We start from the raw sequence: 26,339 nt of genomic DNA on the forward strand, positions 1-26,339 counted from the left end.
CGGATTAAATAGAGACAAAAATGCAACTGTGTCTATTAGATCTACAACTATATAGTTGGACAATGGATGCAAGTTAACCCTAATGGGCATGCAACTTAACAATATAGCGTATGCAACTTAACACAATGGATGTACAAACCGACATTCCAAGTGGGTCCTTAACTTTAGTGGGTATATGCAACTTAACACTAATGGGTATACAACTTACCAATAGTGGGTATGCAACTTAACACTAATGGGTATATAACTTAGCAATAGTGGTTATGCAACTTAACACTAATGGATATTGGGTATACAACTTAGCAATAGTGGATATGCAGCTTAACACTAATGGGTACACAACTTAGCATTAGTGCGTATGCAACTTAACACTAATGGTACACAACTTAACACTAATGGATATACAACTTGGCAAATAGTGGATATGCAGCTTAGCACATGTATAAAGTAACAACTAACTACTTGCAAACATGACTTAGCAAATGTGTTAGTGAAAATTCTATTGTGTATTGAAGACAAGTTTGCTCATCTACGAGATAAATAATACCGCTGAGAAAAATACAACATAGCACATTGTGAAGAATCAATTTACCTTCCACCTCAATGACACAACCTGAATTGTGTAAAGAGCGCATCTTTGACAAAAGTGTAAGTTGTGCGGCTGTATCTTTTTGGATGTTCCTTTTTAATTGAGTCTACATCACCGCCACCGATTTGAATTGAGGCCATAGATAGAGGTGTTGCTACTTATTCTTAAATAGAGTGTTTGATCATGGTTAGCCAGCAGAGAAACGAGCTTTCTAATCTGCATCCGAGAAGCACCCAACTAGTGGACATCATGATTTGGTTAGAGGTAATTACCCAGGATTGATCAACGAAAGAAAGCAACCAGCAACAACTAGCGTAGTACTCCACCCAAGGCTGCCATCACCAGCCCAGCAAACATCTCCAAAGGCACCATCATATTGAGAGAACATGAGAGGGAGGGCTCATGTACAAAGTAGCCTGCAGCACCACACTAATATCCGTGAGTCTGAGTCTAATCGGGCTGACCGGACGGGATCAGCAACAGCGCCAAGCCGACCAGAACCAGGATTGCATTTCTATCATCGTTGCAGTTTGCAAGAAGAGCAGGCACAAGAAGAGCCACATGTTCATAGCCATGTAGTCAACGCACTCAGACAGCGCCCCGGCAGCAGCACCATAGGCGTCGTTGCAGCCCAACACGAACAGAGCATAGGTGAGGATGCTGCGTCCTCGTCCCCGTGCGCCTCCTCCCTCCTTCTCCAACGCCACAACGCCGCCGCTCCTGGTTTAATCACGCCGGGAGCCCCCACCTGGATCTGCCGATGCCCGCTGCCCCGAGCTCATCAAATCCGAGCACCGGTGTCTGGAATCGGTGCCGTACGGTGCATCCCGAGCACCAGCTCCCCACCCCCAGCACCAATTGCGTCAAGGGACCATGTCCGCTTGTTGGGAGTTTTCTCCTTCGCAACTACATGGCTTGTGCCGACGGGAGCACGTGGGGCCGGGGGGAGCGCGCATGGTCGTAGCGGCGGAATTCGAGGAGGGCGTGACGGCGGAATTTGAGGAGGGCGTGACGGCGGAAACCCAGGGGGGTGGCGGCGGAAAACTGTGAGGTGGAGGCGGCGGAAATCCAGGGGATCGGCGGCGGCGGAAATCCAGGGGATCGGCGGCGGCAGAATTCCAGGGGATCGGCGGCGACAGAAGAACTCTGCAGGAGGTTGGGGAAGAATAAGGACGCAGGACCGCACGTGTGGGCTGCCGGGACGAGATGTCATGTGGGGGCTGTCGGAACCGGACACGCACGATCAACTCGATCGGACGGCTCAGAAACGAGTGCTCGGACGAGCAACCAGCATCCAAGCACTTTTTAGCAATTGGGATGAATTTTTTAGAGCATCCCCAGCCGTTGGGGCTCCCAGGCCGAAATCCGGCGCTATTTAGCGCCGGATGGATGTATTTTTTGGCCTGGGGAGGCCCATTTTCCCAGTGGCGAGCCCATGGTCGCCTTCACCCACCGCGTGCATAGCGACGGTGTCACCGGGAAGGGCAACCGTCGGAGTGCCCTCGTCGCTTTGAACCGCCGTAATGGTCCGCGAAGTCGCCTCGTCGGGAATGGTCGAAGTCGCCTCGAAATTACAACCGCCGTAATGGAGCATGAACTCCGAGGAAGAGCAACCGCCGCTCTCTTCGTCCAGAGAACTACATATACGGTTTCGAACGGCCGACGCCATTCATCTATTCTCTCCTCACCATCTTCTGTCAACCATGAGCGACTGGTCGTGGCCATCGGACACCGACAGCGAGGGGAAGCCGCCAGGATGGCGACATTGGTGGGATCGCGTTGCATCGTCCAGCAGCGACGATTCCCCCCCGCCGTCCAGCGAAGACGAATGGGATGACGACGACGAGGAGGACGAGGAGGAGGCCGTGGAGCAGGCCGTGGAGCCGGCCGAGGAGCAGCCCGAGGAGCCGGCCGAGGAGCCGGCCGAGGAACAGGCCGAGGAGCAGGCCGAGGAAGAAGCCGAGGAGCAGGCGGAGGAGGAGGAGGACGCAGAGGCGAAGGCACCTTCCTCCGACGAGGAGGTGACGAGCCGGAAGCGTCGCCGCCACGACGATGAGGCGGGGCCATCTAGGAAGAAGTAGTAGTTTAAGTTTGTTTTTAAGTTTTTATATGTAATTTTTATGTTTATTCGAACTATATATAGTTATGTTTATTCGAACTATATATAGTTATGTTTATTCGAACTATATATAATTTGACTATGTTGAGAGTTTAAATCTTTCGTTCGACGATGGTCTTGCCGTAGATCGGGAAGACAAGGGTAGTGCCGTAGATCGGGGAAGACGAGGGTATTGCCGTAGAAACCCATGCCATTGTCGCCGACAGGTCGGGGCCACCAAACGTTTCCCGCGATTTTCTCTCATCCGGAGTCCCCGAGCGCTCCCCGGGGGGGCGGGGATGGCGTGGGATCGCCGGATGAAATTAGGCCCAATTCCGGACGAAAACGAGGAACCGGGGGCGCGACTGGGCCGATTTACGCCGTCCGGATGGAAAAAAGGATCGCCGGGGGCCTCGTCCGGGGGACGAGTGGAGATGCTCTTACCACCGGACAAAATGGCCCCTTTCTATTGCACTTGATTAAAAAAGAAGAGGTTGGATGTTGTTCTAGTTATCTTTAGAAACGCACCTAGCTGACATTTTCAAATAAATACAACTCTATCATGAGATGTATTACGACGACTACTGAAAATAAAATAGTCAAAATTTTACAGGGTGAAGAAAGTACGAAATGTAATTGCAAGCTATTGAAACAGTCAGTGTTATAGGTAACATATTACTCGGATTTCAACGAATATTTTTTGTGGTAGCAGAAGTTAAGTAGCAGCACATTTCACATGAATTATCAATTAAAGTTTGAGTGTTTCAGTTCTTCGGCTAGCAAGAGCGATAAGAAAGGGTATCACATGAAGCGATCCTCACAGGGTGTGACAAACCTAGTGACACTTGAGCCTTACAGGTTGACTATGTACAACTTTAGGTACTCAGATGTGTCAATACGGATTTAATCAAAGCAGGAAAGAACAGAAACCAAAGGAGGGGTCACATAATCGACACACTGAGTTATTCTGGAATTGACACACTGAGAGTTATTCTGGAATTGACACACTGAGAGTTATTCCTGCATGTTATTTATAAAACATGTGATTCCAGATTAAGTATATGACGGAAAGCAATAGAAATTAATAGAAGAGAACGGTTGTTACCTGCCTAGGAGATTGACTTGTAGAATGGTTGTTCTCTAATTGATAGAAAATAGTAGGAATGCTGAAATTAGCATGACGTAGCTGGAACAACAGACTGCAATGTAAACTTCTGCTTCAAGAAGAAAGAAGGTATAGTGAAACATTGGACGCCTGGGGCACCTTGGATTATTCATCATGACGACCATGTAGCAAGTATGAAGCCTGACAAAGCTACTCACCCTTGTATCCACGAAACTGCGGTGCATATCTTCTATTTAAAGTTTAACCGGGAATTCCATCAAGAATCTAGAAAGTAATTAATAATTTTTTTATCCTGCTCTTTTGCCAAACTGGGAAGAAGTAAATTTTTGAAGCAATGAAAAAAGTAACAGTAAAAAAGGAAGATTATGACAAAACAACTGAAGGTGACTCATCTAGTGAGATTTTGTGATATTAAATTTAATGATTAAAATAATTAGCAGGACATATACGCAACACTTTTAACGATGCGAGGTCAAGATTGAATCTACACTTTAGAATAAACAACTTGTCCAGAATCAGAACTTGAAAGACTGAACTCAAGCACGGGATCTCCAAACAGAGAACTCCTATCAGCTGACCTGAAAAGAGAATATAAAATAGGACTCTCACCAGATGCAGAACCCTTGACCATTCCATTGCAGTAGGAGAGATCGAGGACAGATATCCCCTCCAACGAACAATGAACATGCTCTGATCAGGTAACTTGGGTCGGTCTCATGGTGTGTGCGGGGCGTGCTTCTCGTGGCAGAGTTTCCCGGACATGCTATTTGGGTGGCGCGGCGACACCTCACCGGTTTGAGGAGTGTCGACCGGATCTAGAGCAAAGGGGAAGGGAGTGAGATGAAGATCTACGGAAGTAATGTGGTGTTTGTCCTGGTATTTAAAAGGAAGAGAAGGCTGATCAGCTACCTCCTTCTGGAGATCGTGGACTGGTCGACTCCCCTTCTTTGATTTCAGGTCGGATTTTGTTGCAATAATGAGGAAGAGGAACGGAGCAGTTGGAAATCTGAGGGGCGGCCAGAAAGAGGAACCTGTGAATAGAGGAGCCGGCAAAGGAAGAATTAAATGGGCTATGCGAGCGGGGGCGAACGAAGAAGCCGAACGGAGGCGGAGTAGTGCGAGCGGTGGCCATGCAGGAAGACGAACGGAGTCGGACCATGGTGGGGGAGAGATCGATGGGGAGAGACGGAAACGTACGCGAGGAAGAGAGGAAGAGCAAGACTGTCGGCCGGGTCATGGGGTGGTGTCGGCCAATCTGGTCCACGCGCGGTTCTGGCGAGGAAGGGCAGCAGAGATAGATGGGGAGAGGGCGATCGGGCGTGGCGTCTGCAGCGTGTCAGTTTGGCCAGATTTTTAATTCAGTGACGTGGCTGGATGTGAGATCAGCAAATTGGAGCCATCTATTAAGAAAGAGAAGATTTCGCTGTTAAGGACGTTATTAGTTTAATGTCGGGCCTTCGGCCTTTTATCTAAAAAAATAGATCATGTGATAGAGGATGACTAAGGCAAAGTTGAGTAGGAACACAGGTGATCATTGGCCATGAAGGAAACTAGGAGGCAGTGGCGCGGTGACACGCCGCGCCTGTGGCTGTCGATTTTCAGAAATATTATTAAGTTTGGGGGCGACGGTGGCGTGGAGGAAGCTTCGTGTGATGGGAGGCCAAAGGCCAGCCGTTTGCGGCGGTGAGCCCCCCTTCCACCTCGCATGGAGGTCTCGGCGTGAGTCGAGATGGCCCACTTGGGCTCGGTGCTAGCGTGGGGAGCGGCGGCTTAAGAGGCAGTGTGGAGGGTTCTTGGCGTGTCCGTGGTGGCGGCGGCGACCTAGGCACGGAGGCCGCACAGATGGCAGCCTGTTCGGATGGGCCGGAGACCTCCTCCGGTTGGCGTCTAGTCCGTGACCCATATGACTGCTCCGAGCTGGTGGTGGCGTGATCGGAGCTGGCGTGCTCCTTGGACGACGACGGCTGGAGCTGGCCAAGGACAGCAGGGGCGCCGTATTGCCCACGGGAGCGCGCGGCAGGGAGGGAGGAGTGGGGGCTTGAGCAACCATATGGGTTAAGGCATCGATAATCGGTACGCCACTTCTCTCATTACTGGCTCAATAGGGACAATTTTATTTGTTATTGCGTGGGCCTGAACGTGAAATCTTTATGAGAAAAAGACTTAAATGAAAGAACCAAGAGTACAAATTGGTCACAACATCTGGAAACGTTTAGATTGTTGTCAGGAAGAGATAATAACAACACAGTACAGTTTAGTTCAGTTCTCCATTGAATCGGATGCCAGAGCATAAGAAAAAGGGAGCACAAAAGCTTCAGTGTCTTGTGCATCTGTTTATGTCAGACACGCACTAACATTAGTTAACAGTATAACTCAACCATCTAGGAGGCATCACAGCGATTTCACTCTCTCTGCCGTTGGATCTAACTTAGCAACGCTCCTGATCATTCTCGTATTCACGGAGTGGCTGAATCGTTTCGTTCGTGAATTCGCGCCAACTGGGCCGGCCTACGTTTAGGGGCTGCTATTCTGCAGGTAGATTTAGGCAATTCCTAATTGATTGGGCTGCGAGAATTTCAAATGGGCTGCCTGCAGGCCTTCTCTTGTTTCCTTCCGCACCGGAGGTGTCGATACCACCGGAGGTTTCCTTTCCTCTCCCAATGCCCCGCTGTCGTTTCCCCTTCGCCTCCCACGCCGATGAAGGGCGTCTTGCTCCGCGTGCGATCGACGCCAGCTCGACGCGAGCACAGCCGACGTTGAGGGAGGGATACGGAGGAGTGCTTTCTATTCCGACCTGGGGCTTTTCCACAGCGGCGGCGGCGGCGCTGTAGCCGTCCTGTCCCACACGATCTGTACGGGACGGCCAACACTCCGGCAGCCATAGAATTCTTTGACCGATCCCACTCCCCCTGCGCCAAGTGTAGATGCCTCCGGATTACGAATTCCCAGAGTAGGATCTTCCAACGCCTTGCAGATTTTGATAAGTATTCTCATTCATCATCATATCCTTTTGGTTCAACACTCAGTCCTGCCTCGATTCATTATGAGATTTTGCTTAGTTGATGTTTATGGTTGTATTCCTAGCCTGCCAGTATGATTCTGTGCTGCTTGTGTGCTGAATCCAAGGGGGAAGGAAGTTTCTATTTTCAAATCCATCCAGAACAGTTATGATAAGTTTTTTTTGCATCTTCCCGCATGATGATATGTGTATTGTAGGTGTATATCCCGAAGAGTATTAAGCATGTATGAGGAAACCACATGAAGACGACACATTGGTCCTTCACCACTCTCACCTAAACCTTTCTCTGTTCGCATGTAATATTTTATGTCCATATGTCTTTCAAGATTTGCAAAATCTGTGTCCTGGCGGTTGGAACAATCAATGTACATCAGCAGTGATCATCACTTAATGGCTATGCCACTGCAGACACAAAAAAGAGCATCACAGAAGATGCTCATTTGCATGGTTTGAGGTGAATCAAAGTAGTGTGTTCTATTGTTGGAGTGAAGTTTGCTAGGTTCCCGATTAACCTGACATGAGGATATTCTGGGGCTTGGTTGAATAATTATTTTTTTTGTGTATAGTTCAGTTATCATAGATAAGGTTCTTGTAGTATGTAATATTGTAATGATAACTTAGTTTTTTTACTGCAGAAACTTGCTGGATTGCTTACACATTTTCTCTAATAATTTATTCTTGCAACAACTGGTGTTTAATCCATACTTGATTATCTTGGCTTGCAAAAATATTTTTCTCTGTTTTTCCACAATTTATATGGTTGTTGGTTATTGTGAAATCTTTCTTGTTGCTCCAACAGGTACGCAACACGATAATATTGTCTTAGCATGAAAGTGGTCACTACTAAATTTACCCCTGATCATTGGTATTGAGATGCAGGTAAATGGTCTCACGCAGATGTTTGTTCCTGAAAAATGTGGGTACCGATTCCTTCCGATTGATATAGATTTTTTTTGTACCAATATGTTGCAGGTGATGTCAGGCAAGCATTATACACTGGTTTTTGTGTTAGTTCGGCGAACCCTAACCCTCATGAGTTCCATCACTTCTCCCATCAATTTTTTTTAAGTTTGTTGTAGGTGCTCTCAGTCGAGGTATTGAAGAATGGAGACTAATTGTGGTGGTTTTATGTGGGTAATCCAGAAGCTCATGATTTGAAATGGCTGTTGGATATAGGTTAGTTTACCTGTACTCTCATATTATCCATGTATGCGTGCTTACGATTTACAAAGTTTGATGCTACTGGCTTTGTCTATGATTCATACCATGCCACTGTTTGTTATTGCTGTTGAAGATAAAAGAAAATAGCCATTGTGAAGAAAATATATGAGCAGCTAACTCACACAAATTGCATGTGTTCCATAACTTATAGCACCTAAACCTTCTTACACAACGAAAAGTGTTTTCATGGATGACCAGACTCAGAACAAAATTTAGTTGATAATTGTATGTCACTTCGAAATTAACATATATGTATTACTGAAACAAAGCAGGGTATGTTGATTTTAGCCCCCTCTTAAGTCCTCAGGCTATGCTACTGAATTTTCTCATGAATATATGAGCTTACCTCTAGCAATTGGTTCATGCAATTTTTGTGAGGATGATAGATGAGATGTTGGTGGTGGACAGTTTCTACCTCCTGATATGAGCTTATTTTGTGTTATAAGGGAATTAATCACCAGACTGTATAATATCACAAGATGAATGTGGTCTATTTTTCTTAAAAAGATATAGTTTCACTATCTAAGACATAATTTGTGGTGTAAATAAATTATTGTTGTATGGTTCCTTGTGGTCCATTTCAAAAGATATCTTAGTTTTTGACTGTGATTAATATATACTCCTATGATCCATAACTACGGATGACATGTGTTTCTTCAGATATACTTTTACTATCTAAGACATAATTTGTGGTGAAAATAAATTACTGTTGTATGATTCCTTGTCTTCCATTTGAAATGAAATCTTAGTTTTTGTCTGTGATTAATCTCTACTCCTATGATCCATAGCTACGGATTGCATGTGTTTCTTCCTCCTGACATGAGCTTATCTTTTGTTATAAGGGAACGAACCACTAGACTGTATAATTTCACTAGATGAACGTGCTCTATTTGCTTGAAAAGATATAGTCCCTCCGATCTCTTTTAGTTGACTTATATTTAGTACAGCTTTCTACTAAATTTGAGTCAATTAAAAAGGACCGTAGGGAGTACTTTCACTATCTAAGACATAATTTGTGGTGTAAATAAATTACTGTTGTATGGTTCCATGTGATTCCAAAAGAAATCTTAGTTTTTGAATGTGATTAACATATACTCCTATGATCCATAGCTACCGATGGCATGTATTGATCAAATCGTAAAAGTGCCCTACATTAAGAGGTTGTGATGACTTGCCAATGTTTGTATGTTTAACTGCCTTAATTGTATCCTCGATATTTTTGTATTCTTTGCAAATTTATAGGTAAATATGTATCGCATACCATGTTGCCTCTAAAGTTTAAACCCCTACTTCCTACGGCCAAGGTTGAAAAATTGATTAAACCCAATAACCATCCGGATTTGCTATGGATATGAGGTCCTTCCAAAAATACAATAAGCTTAATTCCCAATTATGTGCAATGAATCTTCAGGTTGTGTGTTGGCTCACCCACAGGATTTGTGGTTTTTAGCTGATTTAGATCGTGAAGTAACCGTTTTAGTTTGTTAAGACCTGATTTTTATTGTGGTATGATCCAGGCCAACATGTTTGCCTCCCCATAGTGTGGCTCTGATATTTGGATTTAATATATGAACTTTAGTCTAAAAGTTCCTTCCACACGCTATTCCAATTATCATGTAATTTAAACTAATTAAGGTTGTATTTTATTTGCATCTTGCTTTAAAATGATTGTTCTGAACTCCAATATCTCTGAAATGCATGCTTTCATGTTTGAGTTATACAACATTGACAGTTTATACACATTGTGGTTTTGTGTGTGAGATGTTACCTCACCAAAATTGAATGTCATACTTGCTCGATTAGGATGCAGTCTCAGATCAATTATATTCAAATGGCCCTAATATATGTACAGCATTTTCCTGAACTATCCTTATAATTGTAAGGGTTTTTAAATTCTCGCTTTAGGAGATAGCTCGTGAGGTCAATAGGTACAATTTTCTTGATTACCAAACATAACACACCTGCTGCACATGCCACCCACAGATTATCTTATTTAATAAGGTCACCATTTCTACCATTTAATTTAGATTATACTATACATACCCACCTAATAACATATATTAATTCTGCACTCACTGCATGCACTTCCATGACGCTGAGTCAGTTCTGCTCTAGGTATTTATCCTATACATTGGATCTTTCGACACCACACCGTCCTCCTACATTACGAAGGAAGCTCCCGCAAAAAAAGATTATTAAGGAAATTATGAAAAATATTTACATTTGTCAGCTCTCTTTGAAGAATATGCACGTGTGCATTTTTGTAATTATGTACCTTAAACACTGCAACCGATGTGTGATGTTTTAGGTAAATGTATCTTGTTCTGTGAAGATTAACATGTGTAGCAACACCTCCTTTGTATACTTTTAGCCCACCCCTTCCTACCTCTAAAACTTCACCTTTACTGACCATTATATGGGTAAATTTTTAGAAATTTACTTTTTCTACTCATTTACTTGAGGGAAGTACCTCTCTGTTTCCATTGGCTCTCATCACACCCGCGAGTTGAGACTGTTTCGTATGTATAATGCTAAAAAATATGACATGATAACTGTCTTCTAGCCGCACAGCCCATAATACGTTTCATGTCTTAACGTTTGTGGAAATTATATCATTGTATTGCTAATATGGACGGGCGTGGCAACGCGCGCTACCATGTTCTAGTATACCATAGAGTAAATAGTGGGTAAATGCAATTGATAACAAAACTGAGCTCTAGCCAGACGCCCTTGTTATGCAGATTAAGCGAGTACATGGCTTGGGATTTTGAGGGTGTTGTACGCAACATGTAAAGTCAGAAATCATCTCCATTAGCTTTAGTGTCTTTACACAAAACACGGTTATCCCTGCTGAACCTGCAATTAGTACCATGCAGCGAGAGTTGAACCCTTAGGCTGTAACATAAATAGACAAATAAAGAAAACTGAGAAATCGCTATGTATATCGAAAGGGAGTACAACAATACAGAAGAGAACAGAGATAACCTGACACATGATCTATCAACGACGAGAGAGTTGCGGCAGCTGCAACAAATTGATGGTTGTCCATTCTAAACCCATTACCACATACCACAACAGGCATCCATGAATGGTGGACAACTATGACAAGGTGAAAAGACTTGGCCTCCGTCACCCTTCTTGTCTCTTAGAAAATTTGGAATGTGCGCAATTCCCATGCTTTCCGCAATAAACATGCCCCGCCCTCGGTCCTCCTTGCCAAGATCAAGCTTGAGGCAAAATTTTGGGTGATTGCAGTAAATGTATGAGTAATCTTGCACCAGGAGAATAGAAACCTAGTTGTATTTTCAAACTTTTACTTTCTTGTTAAACTTCTATCTTATCAATTGATTGGGGCAAGACTTTTTCTCCCGTTTAAAAAAAAGCATGGATGAGGACGATGGAAGGTGATTTCTCACCCAATGTTTACAAGTTCGGGTCTGATAAGGATATAATCGATGTACTGTGATATGGGTAAGACATAATTGATATACTGTGAATCTGGTGTCCACCTTTTCAGTAAGATATTATAATCTAAATTTTTATTTTTGTTTCATATTATGTTTGATTCAGGATGGTTGAGACCTCAACAAACCAGAAAAAAATAACATATACGTGATGGAAAAAAGAATAACCCGCCGTAAATCCTAAACAGTAGAGGACGGCGCGGTAGAACACGCTAGTCCATCTAGTTGGAGACGAATACCGCGCCCTTCCAGGCGCATTGGCGGCACTGAGCGTATTCCCCTGTATTCACGTGATTACAAAACGAATTGAGGATTTTATAGTTACCGAACCTATACATACGGAAGCTAAGGAGAGGTGAGGCACGCGACCACCAAAACCCATCTAGAGTTCCGTCCCTCTCGCCGGTGACGCTGGAGGTTCGGTTCGCCTCCGGTGGCCTTGGGCCTTGGAGGTGTGGTGGACCCGGCCTCTCGTCGGCGGGAGGTTTTCTGCTCTTTGTTTAGCCTATTTTCAGTGTCTTATTCGGGATGTTGAGGCGACGGCTACGTTCCTCCCCGCTCTATCCTCGCTCCGGTGGTGCATCTAGCGTCGTCGGATGGCACGTGGAGTCATGTGTCCGGTGGATCTTGTGGGATCTGGTCGGTTGTCATATTTGGTGTGTTTTCAGGTTAGTCTATTACGATCTACGGTTGTCATCAATGGCGATGGTTGCTGCTCTCGTGTGCTGGTCCTTCGTGTCCTTAGCTCGACGACTTCCCGTCTGTCTGTTGCAATAAGCACTACTACGACAAGCTTTGCCCGGCTTTGGTGATGGAGGGGCGATGACGGCGGCGCGCCTTTGGCTCGCGCTAGTGTTTGTAGTCGTCGCTAGGTGGTTCAAAGAACTATTTTTAATTTCTATTACTATGTTTTTTTAATAGATAGGTGGAATTTCACCCAAAAAAAAGATTGAGGATTCCTTTTTAATGCTAGTCATGTGGCCCATAGCCCATATAACAGGTCAACAGCCCACTAGGCCGCTCGCACAGAAAGTCAAGAGCCCACCTCGTACAGCCGCACTAGCTCTCGCACCACGCACACGGCACACGGCACACGGCACACGCACGCAGAGGCGGCACGGCAGCCGGCAGCCCTGGGCGAAGCGGAGCAAGCGAGTGGCGGGCGGCGGCGGCGACCAGCGGGAAGACCGCGACGTGAGCCGGTGAGCGGCCAGGTACGGACACGGACTTCACCTTATTCCCCCAATCGGCTGATCCCCTCTGCCCATAGCACAGCCGCATGGCCGCATCGCATCTGACCATCTGTTTTAGAAAAATTAGCACTTAGCAGTACAAGTTAGCAGTTCAGCTAGTTAGGAGAGTAGTAGATCACTAGAATGGCACTAACAATAGCAGATATAATATCTTAGATGCCATTACTGCTAGATGCAAGCATGTACTAATTAAGCATCAATTCTTCTCTCAAGAGTCAAGGTGTACTGCCTCGATGCAAATTTATTGTTGTGGTATTAATAATTATTATGGATTTATGGTCTTACCTATTGTACTGTTACTTAATCAAAAAAATTATGATAGTCCTACTGAAATTATGGCCATGTGACGTATATATAACTGTTGTTTTTGTTCTCATATTGCTTTGAGGAATTTTTTTTTGCAATGAATACCCGGTCACTAAATCCTGGCGCTGCCACTGCCCAGGCGGCCAATCCCCCCTTTTGATTCGTCGCACTCCCCTACGCTCTGAATTCTGTGTGATTTCGCATCTCCTCGACCTGTTATCAGATTATTATTATTTTATCTCCAATCTGAGAGAGACAGAACGCATCGGCTGATCTCCAAGGTCTCTAAATTTTCTCGTGCAAACGGAATTTCAGATGAGGTTAGTTGGCTTGACGGGCGGGATCGCTTCGGGGAAGAGCACCGTCTCCAGCCTCTTCAAATCCGCCGGCGTCCCTGTCGTTGACGCGGACATCGTGGCTCGGGTAAGCTGTATTGATCTGTATACGGGGATCTTAATTCTCTGTTGTGCCTTTGCAAGCAATGTTGATGTTTTACTTGATTCAGTCGCAAATATGGTAGTATATACAATAGTATAGATGTAGCAAGTTTATTTCTGTAATACAGTTTTATAGCATGAAAAAAAAGAGTTTATCCATCCCCATTCTACTATTCTAGTCAACTTACGGACTGTGCTTAGTAGGTAGTATCAATATATATTTTATTGCGTTGGTATTGCATATTCTCCTCTCCCTGATAATTGAAGGAAACACGTGGTACTCATTTACCTTTGTAGCAGAGTTTTACAACATAGAGCTAACAACTCAGCTTATCTTTATATGGAGGGAAAAGGGCAAATACTATGTCTCACGTTGGACTTTTGTTTATCCCTAGTAAACTCACACTAGCAAAAATTATAGCTGGGACTTATGTCAGCCTGTTAAGAAATGTGTTCTTTGTTATGCAGTGTGGATTATGTGATAGGAATTCAGAATCTAATCCTGGCTTCAGTAAATGTAAGGTGTGCTAGCCAAAATTAGTAGATGTCGAGAAAATAGGTCTTCTCATTTTGTCGCTATATGGATAAAAGAAGCTTGCGATTTGCTAGCCTAGGATCAGAAGTGGGAAAAAGAAACGAAAAGGAACTAACAAGCCAGGATTCAGGCAATGCATTGCAGAGGTCCAGAAATACAGCGGGTGGACCAGCAAGTTAAGGCCTTAATTCCGAATCCCATGCTCAAATCCATTTGGTCTAATCCGTACTCGGAATCTGGTATCATGAATTTCTTGCCATAACTGTGATACGTCTGGAACAAAAGTAAATGAAACAACAGTAGCACAATGACTAATATGGCGTTATATTGATCATGTCAGACTTCGGGTCTTCATGGGGATATATGAATGCAAACGCTGTCAGGTTATAAAGTACAGTGTTGTCACTACCCAGATTGCAGATGGGATAGTCGTGAGAGGTGGGAGGACGGGGAGTGAGGGAGTTTAGGCTTGAGAGCTAGGGAAGATCGTACTGGAGGTGAAACCTCCCCTTTTCTCTCTGTTTATTTCTTTGATAGCCATTACACGAGTACTCCATGGCTTATATAACAGCCAGCCGACAAGAGATCGAAACCGAGTCAACTAGGACTCCTGATTCTAAACGTATTCTAACACTTCCAAATTAAGGAAACTATCAAATCCTAAGATAGGAAGGTTTAGATCTGCTGTATTATTCTAAATGTATTCTAATACTTGCAAATTAAGGAAACTAACAAATCCTAAGATCGGAAGGTTTGGATCTGTTGTATTGCTTGCCATGCGTGACATCACTCCCCCCTTCGACAATCAGCTAGCTTGAAAGAGGACTAGTCTGCCCAAGAAGACTCAGGAAGCAGTGCTTGTTTCCAGCAGATCAGGCGCCTCCTCTTCGGCATCTCAACTGGTGATAGCCGCATTATTGGCCACCTATTTGGCAACGCCACTGTCTCCTTGGGACTTGGGAGGAGCTGTGAGTTCTGGAGTAGACGGCGGGTTAAGAAGTTCTTGTAGTCATCGACAGACCCGATTTGACGCAAGTTCTTGATCGCCGCCAGCTGGGTATTCTGGATTTTAGGCCCGAAACGCCGGTTCAGCAATGAACTGAACTCATCCCAGGGAGGTGCGCCGTGCGCAAGCTTGAAACGGCGGAACCATAGCGATGCTCGCCCAGCCAGATGATAGGATGCGAGCCACACCTTGCCACTTTCCGGTGTGCCCTGCCCTTCAAAGAATTGCTCAACAACGAGTGAGCTATGGCAGCACATCTGCCGATCCATCAAAAATGGGGAATTCCAGCTTATGAAATTTCGGTTTCCACTTGCTGGTACCCTCTGGATCATAGGAGAGACTTCTGCGATGGTTCTTCAAGTCCTGAGCGGGATCCTCTTGTTGCAGGTCTGACTAGAGCTGCCTTTCTCCAGGCGTGCAATGGCTACCTGGTTGGCTGTGGCCTGCTCCTTGAGGTCGGCAATGGCAACCTGGTTGGCTGTTGCTGCTCCTTGAGATCTGCAATGTCCGCCTCAATCTTGTGGAGGAAGGTACTCTGCAGGCCCTCTATGATCTCCTTCCTTGCAGCAGCAAGTTTGGTCTCGAGCTTCTTATCAAGCAGCTTGGAGATCATTGCTTCCTCAAAACAAGACACGGGCGGTTTTTACGAAACCTCTTTAAGCAAGGCGATACATGAAGAACCAAAAAATACAAGAAGATAGAAGGGAAGAAAAAGCGCGAAACAAAGTTCAATATTTACTCGATATGTTAGAAGGAGCAAAACTAACAGGTGCCAGAGCTGCTACAATTGCTTTCTAGTTTATGTTGTATTTCAAAGGAGTTGAGTTCAGCGAGGGAAGCCATGGATGTTGGTGATGGGGAAGCCATGGATAGTCGCGAGAGGCGGGAGGTGGGAGGACGGGGGTGAGGGAGTTTAGGCTTGGGAGCCAGGGATAGATCATACTGGAGCTGAAACCTCCCCTTTTCTCTCTGTTTATTTCTTTGATAACCATTACACAAATACTCCCTCGCTTATATAACAGCCAGCCGTTAAGAGATAGAAACCTAGTCAACTAGGACTCCTGATTCTAAACGTATTCTAATACTTCCAAATTAAGAAACCTATCAAATCTTAAGATAGGAAGGTTTAGATCTGCTGTATTATTCTAAACGAATCTAATAATTGCAAATTAAGGAAACTAACAAATCCTAAGATCGGCGCCCTACCATAGCTCAAGACCGCAGCAAAACTTCCGACTTGGAAATCCAGGCTCATGGACAGATCGGGGAGGCTTACGCTCGTCAAGGCTGTCCTTGCTGCAATCCCCCTGCACCAGATCCTAGTGCTCCAGCCGCCAACATGCATTATCAAGTTATTGGAGAAAATTCAGCGCGGATTCCTTTGGGAAGGGCGAGCCGAGGCCAGCGGTGGGCACTGCCATGTCAATTGGCGCACGGTAAGCCTGCCAATAACGCTCGGTGGTCTTGGCATCCATGATCTGGAGAGGGCTGGGCTGGCGCTACGCTTACGTTGGCTGTGGCTCAGCAGAACTGACCAAGACAGAGCATGGAGCGGCTTAGATTTGCAATTCACCCAGCAGGAGCAGTGCCTATTCTTCGCCTCCACATACATTGTTGCCGGCGATGGGCAGACCGGCAGGTTCTGGGAGGACCGTTGGATCGATGGACGCTCCGTCAGCCAAATCGCACCGGAGCTGTATGCCTGCATCCCCAAGACACGCGGAAGGGAACGTCGATCGCTGACGGGCTGCATGCGCATCGCTGGGCTCGCGATATTCATGGCGTTATCGGCATTCGCGAGCTCGGCCAATACCTACTGCTCTGGAGGAAGGTGGAGCAATTCACACCCACCAACAAACCAGACCAAATGGTTTGGTGGTGGAACACTAGCGGCACATATTCCGCCAAGTCCTGCTACCTGAGCATGTTCCAAGGGTCCAAAACCTGCTGCGCATGGAGGCTAATCTGGAGAACCTGGGCACCGCCGCGAGTTAAGTTCTTCCATTGGCTTGCTTAGAAAGACCGATGTTGGACAGCGGAGCGACTGCAGAGACACGGCCTACAGCATCACCCCAGATGCCTCCTCTGCGACCAGGAACCGGAATCGATGAGGCACCTACTGCTAGCATGCCCCTTATCGAGGCATGTCTGGCACGACACTCTGGCATTGCTCAGACTCACCTGTAGGCCACCTGACAATGAGCCCACGCTCCATGACTGGTGGATCATGGCGAGGCAAGCAACTCCGAAGCATATGCGCAAGGGTCTTGCCACTGTGACGCTGCTCATCCCCTGGTTGATCTGGAAGCACCGAAACGCTTGCGTCTTTGAGGGAGAAAGGCCTACAGTCCAGCGCGTGTGTGAACAGTTTAGGGTAGAAGCGACACTTTGGGCTAGAGCCGGTGCGGCTGGCCTTCTGGGATGTGCACTGATTCCATGTATCTGTAACACCCCCCCCCCCCCCTTGGAGGCCAACCTATGTAACTAACTCTTCTTTGCAATGAAAAGAAACGCAATGTCATTGCGTTTTCTCGAAAAAAAAGATAGGAAGGTTTAGATCTGATGTATTGCTTGTCATGTGTGACAGTGTTTTAAGGTATTACCTGCATCGGAAACTACCGTCAGTTGAGCGAACATGTTCGGATGTAATTATGTTTGCATTATTGTCATCACTCATCACTTATCATTAATGTCTATGGGATGACAAAAAAAATCAACAGCACCACATTACCATAATTCCTGGTAAGGCTAGTAAGATGTGAGGTTAATTATGTTAGAGTTGATGTTTTCACCAGCTGAGCATATACGTCACTTACTTTTCATGATTTAAGAATTAGTTTCTTGACTACAGACTGCAACGCACTGTATAGACTTATTATGTGTTATGAGATCTCCCTAGACGCTGTGATGAGTGACTTGATTTTGGTATGACATTTATGCTGATTATGGATACATGTATTTACAGAATGTTGTGCAGAAAGGTACTGGAGGCTGGAAGAAGGTTGTGAAAGCTTTTGGGAGTGACATTTTGTTGGAAAATGGAGAAATTGACAGAGCTTGCTTAGGTCAGATTGTTTTCTCTGACCCAGTGAAAAGAAAACTTCTAAACAGGTATAGTTTCTGTTAACACATATTTCATCTTTTTTTTTTATTCTATTTATTTGAGTGACAACTGACAACTACTACATGATTACTACTTTTGAAAATACCTATTTATTCTCGCATACCTCATCTTGTTCTGATTTCTAGAAAAAAATGTCATAAGTTTGTTGCCCATTCAGTTCACATTAACTGTGCTCATAGTTTTTTAAATTATGTTTCATATACTGATGATGAAATTTGATGAAGTTTACTATTAACAATACTAATTATTTTATTTTATTTATAACACTGCAGTAAGATCATATAATATGATACCAATTTACATTCTGTTGCATTCTTATAATTTTTCCTTGAGATATCAAGGATACTTGTTTGTCAAAATTATGCTTGTATCCTGACTACATTTTGGTTTCTTCATTGTGGCTATTTTCAGTCTTCTGGCACCAAATATTTCATTTGGTATATTTTGGGAGATACTAAAACTGTGGGCAAACGGATGCACGGTTATCGTCGTCGACATCCCGCTCTTGTTCGAGACAAAGATGGACCGATGGACGAACCCTGTCGTTGTTGTATGGGTGGATCCCAAAACACAGATGGAGAGGCTCATGTCAAGAGACGGGTGCAGCGAAGAACAAGCTCAGAACCGGATCAACGCCCAGCTTGCGCTGGACTGGAAGAAGTCCGAAGCTGACATAGTGATCAACAATTCCGGCTCACTGGATGACACGAAACAACAGTTCCAGGAAGTGCTGAAGCAAGTTTCAGGTCCATTGACATGGAAGGAGCGCTTGATGTCAAGGGATGGCCTTCTCTCTATCGTTGTATGCACAACAGCAGGGGTTTTACTTGCTCAGAAGAATCTGCTATGATCTTCGTTAGATGCTTAGGATTTGACTAGGTTAATGGGTTGAAAATTGCGAAGTGTGGCTAGAGATTGAACATTAAACCAGCACGATTATAGTTGTGTTCAACATTTTGGATTCATGCAGCTACTGCTGAAATTTTGAGCACTGGAATAAATTTTGTAAGTGATTGCTTGTGTTGTCTGTGTGTTCTGCATCTGTATTCGCAACGGAAGCATCAATTGTTTAGAAACTGGTTGATACGAGAGAATGCGGTAGACCCGTAGAAAGAATATAAGCTAGGGGTTTTTTTTTTGAAAATAATATAAGCTAGGTTTAGTAGTTGTGTGTGTGACATATAAATAAATATAAATAAATCATACTAAGTGAGTACTTTGAATCTAAATAATTTTATTGATATGATAGATCAAACGGAAAAAAAATAAATGAAGCTAAAAAAAACAGTCTGCTCCCCTGTACTTTTTGGAGGTAACAACACTTGGCCGAAAGATACAGGATTAGAATGCCCTGCATTTTGTTCAAAAAAAAAAGAATGCCCTGCGTTCACATACAGTTGGTCCATTACTATGTGATGATCCAAAGTTCTAATCGTAATTGAATTTTTTTCTTAATACAAATAATATATTATAGGAAAATAAAATGAGATACACAATCAAGCAAGGGGTATAAAATATTTGTCCTTGTGGATTCTAGAGGACAAAACATATTTTCCATCATTTAGGAAATTCAAGATATGCAAAATAAGGAGATCCTAGCAATTAAAATAACCGATGATCTCTGCAAAAATACTCGTAGCCATAGCCGCAGAGTCTGCTGTCTATAGCCGTAGCTTGCCTGGTCGGTGTCATCCAATTGTTTGCAAAACAAAAGGCTGCCATCTAGCTGGTCGACGTACTAGCTAGCTAGGCGTAGGACTGGACGGCTGGTAGGACATTGCCATGGCATGGCCCTGCAATATGGAGCAGCGCCCGTGCCGTGTTGGGGCACGCATGCTTGACGTGCTGCGACTCGGTGCTGCTGCCACAGATGCTTGACGTGACAATGCACGAACTGAACTGTGCTGTAAAAATTCATTGCATTCACCCACTTCAATTTTACTAGCACCACCAGCTCCGGCTCGTCTCGTCTTCCTCCCCAAGCCGCCTATAAAACGTGCCGTTCTCCTTGAGCTGCCTGGCTATAAAACGGAGGAGGAGCATACCACGAGATGCATCCAGCCCACTCTAGCTATCCTCTCTCATCTGAGCAAGAAATGGCGCCAGTGTTAGCAGACTTGAGTTTCGTGGAGGAAGAGCTAAGGAAGCCGACCCTCTGGGGGTCATCGGAATGGGTGTGTAGAGAAAGCACGTCGCCGGCCGGACGTGGATCTCGGCACGGTCTACGGCTTTCCTATGCCATCCATTCCAATGATTCCCAGGCGCTCCTTCCTTGGCTTCTGTCCTTCCAGCTATTTTTCGGTGTGTGACCCACCACTTGCTAAGTTGCTAACCCTCTTCAGCCAAACAAAGTTCATGTAGTTTGGCCAGCAAGTTTGGGTGTAGTAGCTGGCTGCTAGTGCAAGTTTATGGGTTTTAACAACTCGCTAGCAAAAATGGTGGCAAATCTTATACTCTCCTTCCCTCTGTCATAGTTCAATGAAATTTTATTGCTTGAGAGTAAATAGTTCGTTATTTTTTTTACCGTATGTACTTCGGTGAGTTCATATACAAGAAACTAATCTGTCAAGTGATTAGTTCTTGTCCTGAAAACATGGAAAACAAAAGAGGATCTCAACTCCGAGCTCCCTCTTTTGTAGGGAGCCTCATTTTTCCGATGTATCACTTTTGGGGAAATTGAGTTCGTTTTAGTGGATTTTTGCCCGTTCTCACTTCTCTGTGCTGATAAAATGACTTACAAAATAATACTCCAGATTGAGTAGTAGTAGTAGTACAGTTCATGGTGACCATTATATCTTCAGTTCCTTAGCATCGGAGCTGCCGAAGTCAAGCATGGCAGCGTCCACCGGCTCACCGCCGCATCGGTGTTCTCATTTCATGGCCACGAGACGGCGTCGACGTCCCTGCCGGTCTGCAGGGTCTTGCGGTGCACGGGTGCCCATCGGTGGTGCCGACGGCGGCGGCAGCGGAACCAAGTGTCGGCGCCCGCACCCTGGACACGGATTTTTCGACCCCCCGGCATGCGGCGGCGGTGGCACCGATCCCTCGCGCTTTCCGTATACACCAACTGCATAGCAATGTCGAACGTGAAGCACATACTTGCATCTTAATGTACACTATGTTAATGAAGTAGTCGTTGCTACGATGCTATTCTGCATGCCCATGAATCAGTGACCAATAAACTACATAGCTTAAGCTTAGATCGGACATAGCGTTACCTGGCACGGAACAGCAGATGAAAAGGGCAGCCAGGACTAGGAGCGCCAGACTGCGCGCCGAAGAAGACGATGACGAAGAGCAGTGGGAGCGGCGCGCCATGATCCTACAAAACGAAGATGTCTTCTTTGGGATACTAATACAAAACCAGTGTCAAGGAGCGAAGAAAGCGCACTGGACACGCCCTCGCGTCGCCCGCAGCGGGCGACTCGGGGGAGCCTCACCCGCGCCGCCGCCGGCCCCCAGGGCACCCTCCTCCCTCCCGCCGCTGCCGCTGGCCTGGCCGCGGTGGCGGCGGCCCCCGCCGCCGAAGGTGGTTGGGGGAGTCCCGCGGTGAACGCGTGGTCGACCGGCGACCCGCTCCCGTTCGCTCCGCCTCCCACGGCGGCCGGACGACGGCGGTTAGCGACGGCGGCGGTTGGGGGATTCTGCTTCGGCGAGCACGCGCTGGGCTGCGCGGCTGGCGCTGGCGCCGGCCCTTCGGCGTGGCTGCTTCGATGGCGCGGCCGGGGCTGGATCTGGGCCTGGGAGGGCCCGATCTGGGCCTGCTCGGGTGGTGCTCGCCGGCGCTGGCAAGCCGGGGCGGCGGCCCCGGGACGCGGTGGTGGTGGGTTTGGGGCGGCCGGCTTCGCCTCGGCACGGAGGTTGCGCGGAGGACGGCGGGTCTCGGGGTGTCTCGGCGCGGCGGTCGCGTGGAGGCTGCTCCCAGCCTCGTCGGTGTCCCGGTGGCCGTGGTGGGCCACTGCGTGTGGCAGGCTGCCATTGTTGGCGCCTGCAAGCCCATGGCAGAGGTGAGCCATGGCGCATGGACGGCGGCGCGGCGGCGCGGCGCTTGGTGGACCGGGCGTTTGTTTTGCAACGACTCGGGAACGGCGGCAGGTTTGGCATGAGGAGCTGGCCTACCGTGCGTGGAGGCCGGAGCGGCGGCCCCGGGAACAAGGCGTGTTGATGATATGCCCTGGCTGTGTGGGCGGCAGGGCATGTCTCCGTGACGTGGGCGGCGCCCCTGTTGCGTTGGTTTGTGCTCGTCCGGGGTCTGGGCTGTCTTTGACAGTGGCGGTGCTGTAGGTCTCCGGACGAAAGTCTTGCCCGACTCGGTCGGTGCCGGCAACGACGACGCTCGAGGGCGCCGTTTTCCTCCTTGGAGGCGTTGCCGTGGAGTCCTCACACACCTCCGCCTATCATTCCGGGGTGAAAACCCAAATCCTGCTGCGCTGGATTGAATGACGGCGGCGTCTTTGGACGTCGTGACCTCCTTGGAGGCGTCATTTTTTGGAATGTTTGGGAGCCACCTCCGGCAATGCCTGGCTGCTGCTTGGGTCGACGCTTTCGTGTTCCGTCGGTGCGCGAGTGCCGCTGGCTTGCATTGCGGCATGCCTCACCCCTCGAAGCTTGAAAGGCCTAGCCGTCTCTCTCGGCTCTGACTTCCTTTCCAGGGACGTGGACCGGGCAGTCGCGGCGCTCGCTGTTGCCGTCGTGCTGGTGCCATTCGGCGGCGCTCCGGACCTGGTTTCTCCGGGTCGTGTGGCCAGTGTGCGGGTTTTCGCCGGTTTTCCCGGAAAAACTGTGCCGTGTGTGGTTTTCTATTGTCCGGTTTTCCTTATAAACCGGACACGGTGTTGTGTTTGTATCGGTTTTCGGCCAGTTTCCCTTATAAACTGGCCAAATTTCCTCTTCTTAATGAAAAGCGCAGAGCTCCCGCCGGTTGCTCCAAAAAAAAAAAAAAAAAAAAAAAAAAAAAAACCCAGTGTCAAGCAACTAGCTGGGTTTGTGTTTAGCCTCGCCGTAGCTCACGCGCTCAGCCTTTTCATTGATCACATTGTTTTATAGTAGCCACTGATCGGGACGGAGGCTCTTCCCTGTCTCATGTCTCACGGGAATCAATGCTCAATTATTGATCAAATCTTATGTTTCACACAAGAAATTGGTCATTGTCGTCCCTCGATCTCGGAGTACGGGAACACTGAACCTATCCTAGTACTCGGTGTACGGGGAAACCGAACGTAACCCACTACACGGTGCACCGTCCAGCCCGGGTGCACACACGTTCCACACGCTGGCAATAACTATGCCCATATAGTACTCAGGTGTTTGAATCTCAGCCTGTTGTAAATGAGGTTTGAGTCAATTTTATGTTTCTTTTTTTTAACAGGTATAAGGTCCTGAAGGACCTGGAAGCTGTATTAGTCAAACTTTCATTGAAGCCCCTAGTTAACCAGATAACTAAAGATAAGGCCTCAAATTTTACAAGCAGGACCCTAAACCAGAAACTGAAAAAGCGATCAGGTCCTCGGTCCTCTCCGCCGCGAATGAGCAAGCTCCAGAACCGGGCACCCGTGCCGCCACCGGGGACTAAGCCACTTGGGGCAACGCCAGCGATGATCCGTGCCATGGAGTTGATGAAGATCCTCTCAAGGAGGAAAAGCAGCCGTGGAAGAACAAAGCTTCCCGGCAAGGAGCGGCTCCAATCGCCAAAGATAACTCCAACGCAAAATCGCCAGTCTTGATGAACTCCAGAGGTAAACACAGCTTCCAAATCGCGGGCACCGGCATGCTCGCGACCCCTCCACCGAGCCGGAGAACCAGGATCAGCAGATCCCTCCCCTCTCTCCCGTCTGTCACCACGACCACAAGGGGAGAGAAGAGGAGCCTGCAGATCAGAGGAATCCCAAGCTCCGCAGTCAAGCTTTATTGAAGAGGTTGCCGTAGAAGTGTTGCAGCTCGCCGTCTTCGCCCGCCGGAGCTCTGCACGCCGCCACACCTCCACCACGCCGCTCCTGGAACTGCCCGTCGGTTCCAGATGCATCCACCCCAACGGCTGTTGCCTGCCAAAACCCACCGGCGAGCAGTGGTTAAGCAACACGAAGAGCCGGGAGGCTGCCAAGACTGCTGGGTGGGCCCTGGTCCCTCGACGTTGTCCCGCAAAGTTCCGGCACACGTCCTGGCGGTTGCAAGGGCGTGCCACCTGACCTATACCTGGTCAGGAAGTTGTTGGATTGCTTCGATTAGTCTCCTGCATGGTAGACATGTAAACATTAAATACGAGCCCGATCGGCTCTCATGTTACCCTGTGGATCGGCTCAAGGAGCCGATCGCCCCATGATTCACGTTGAGTTTACGATGACATGGGGCTCCTGCTTGATCAACATAAAGTTAAACCAATCCACGACAGTTTAGGGTTTTCACCGTATGATCGGAACATCCTACGCGTAGTTGAGCCTAATAGACACGAAAGATGGTAGAAAGCTAACCCTAAAAGAGGCCTAAAAACCAACATTAAGTTAATTCCCGGAACAATCCCTCTTAGGGTTAACAAACTATACCTTAAGGACTACCGGATCGTTCAACCCGTTTGCAAGGCCTAACCATACGGATATTAAACTAATCGTTGAATCCTTGAAAAACAAGGAGCAACTATAACAGATTGGATCTACTAGACGACAAACAAGCAAGGTGCTGCCCTTACACCTAGATAGGTATAAGGGCAGCTAGATATCGAGGGACGGCATAGCTAAGCAAATATGTGTAAGAAAAGCACCAATGCAAGCCCCAAAACATCTACGATAAGTAGTGTTACTCGCCATCAACAATGCTTCAGCACGAGCAACACAGGATAAACGAATAAACGTACGCTGCTTAGATCGCAAGATGCGATCTAGGCAGCATGATGCTTACCCGGAAGAAACCCTCGAAACAAGGGGTGGCGATGCGCCTGGTTTGTGTTTGTTGTGAACGTGATTGTCCTCTTTTCTCGATAACCCTAGATACATATTTATAGTCCAAGGGACTTTCTAATTCGGGCGTGCACCTAACCGTACACGGGTTAAACTCTATCTTTTAATTCTAAACTAAGATGCAATCTACTATAATTTACAGATACACGGGCAATCTAGCCCAAACTCTTCGCGCAAGGCCGCTTCAGAGACACTCCACATGTATATCCTTCAAGCCCATCTCAATTACGGCCCATCTCCTGATTTGGCCAAAATCTGGTGATAACACATGCCCCCTGGTTTTGGTAATGATAATTTGAAAACCACTCTGTTTTTTCCTTCGAAGGGTCATGTCGTGGCAGAGCAGAACCGTCGCAGTATTCTTCATCATGACGCCTTGCCTTCTCAACTTCTCTCGCACGATTTGACGGTTTGGCACCACATCCTCGAAAACTGCTCAAGCATTAAATCTCCACTATATCTCCTTTTATTTAGCCGCATCGAACAGTTCACTTCTTCATCCTCTTGCTCCGTACTAGCCGTCGGCCAAAAAAACCCCTCCTCCTGTAGCCATGTCTTCCTCTTCTTCCTCTTCTTCCACGGCTTCCTCAGGGATTTCATACGTGTCCTCTCCCCTTCGAGAATCGACACCAGAATGGGGCACGCAGGCGGCGTACGACATCCTCGCCCCAACGACGTGGGACAAGGAAGACCACGACTCCTGCGTCTGGTCCGAGGATGACAAATCCTTGACCGACGGAGAAGTCGACCTTCAATTCCTCGTCAATGGGGAGGAAGAGGCGGAGAGTGAAGACGACCGCTTCTCCTGGGACGACTTCACCTCCTCTGACGAGGAAGAGGAAGACGAGGAGGACACCTCCTCATTCTCCGACGAGCCGCCGGCCAAGCGCTTCCGCGCCGGGTCGGATGATGATGGCGACGACGACGACGAGAAAGAGTACGGGGCCCCTGCCAAAGGCTACGGCAGCAGCGACGAGGAGCCCGCCGGCAGCAGCACTGACGGCACCGACGAGGGCAGCGACGGCCCTTAGACTAGGATTAGTAGCTTCAGACTAGTAGTAGTAATTGGCTCTTCTGTTCTTCCTCTTTCGAGCAATCGGCTCTTCTCTGTAAAAATCCTTTTAATCAATGAAGAAAGTGATTTTTCAAATTCGCTTCCTTATCGATTTGCCGATTGTCAACACGAATTATCACGCAAAGAGCCGATGGCA

General features: G+C 47.1%; 1 protein-coding gene across 1 annotated transcript; it reads left to right on the plus strand.

Moving 5' to 3' along the window:
• Positions 1-12,692: 12,692 nt before the first annotated feature.
• LOC124661520 (dephospho-CoA kinase-like) lies at positions 12,693-19,201 on the plus strand. The gene is made up of 4 exons (XM_047199384.1): positions 12,693-12,731; positions 13,392-13,499; positions 18,020-18,165; positions 18,590-19,201. Exons 2-4 carry the CDS (start codon positions 13,392-13,394, stop codon positions 19,026-19,028), a joined length of 693 nt encoding a protein of 230 aa, XP_047055340.1. The 5' UTR covers positions 12,693-12,731; the 3' UTR covers positions 19,029-19,201.
• The last annotated feature ends 7,138 nt before the right edge of the window (positions 19,202-26,339 follow it).

Source organism: Lolium rigidum, chromosome 6 (genome assembly GCF_022539505.1).
Source record: "Lolium rigidum isolate FL_2022 chromosome 6, APGP_CSIRO_Lrig_0.1, whole genome shotgun sequence".
Taxonomy (NCBI): Eukaryota; Viridiplantae; Streptophyta; class Magnoliopsida; order Poales; family Poaceae; genus Lolium; species Lolium rigidum.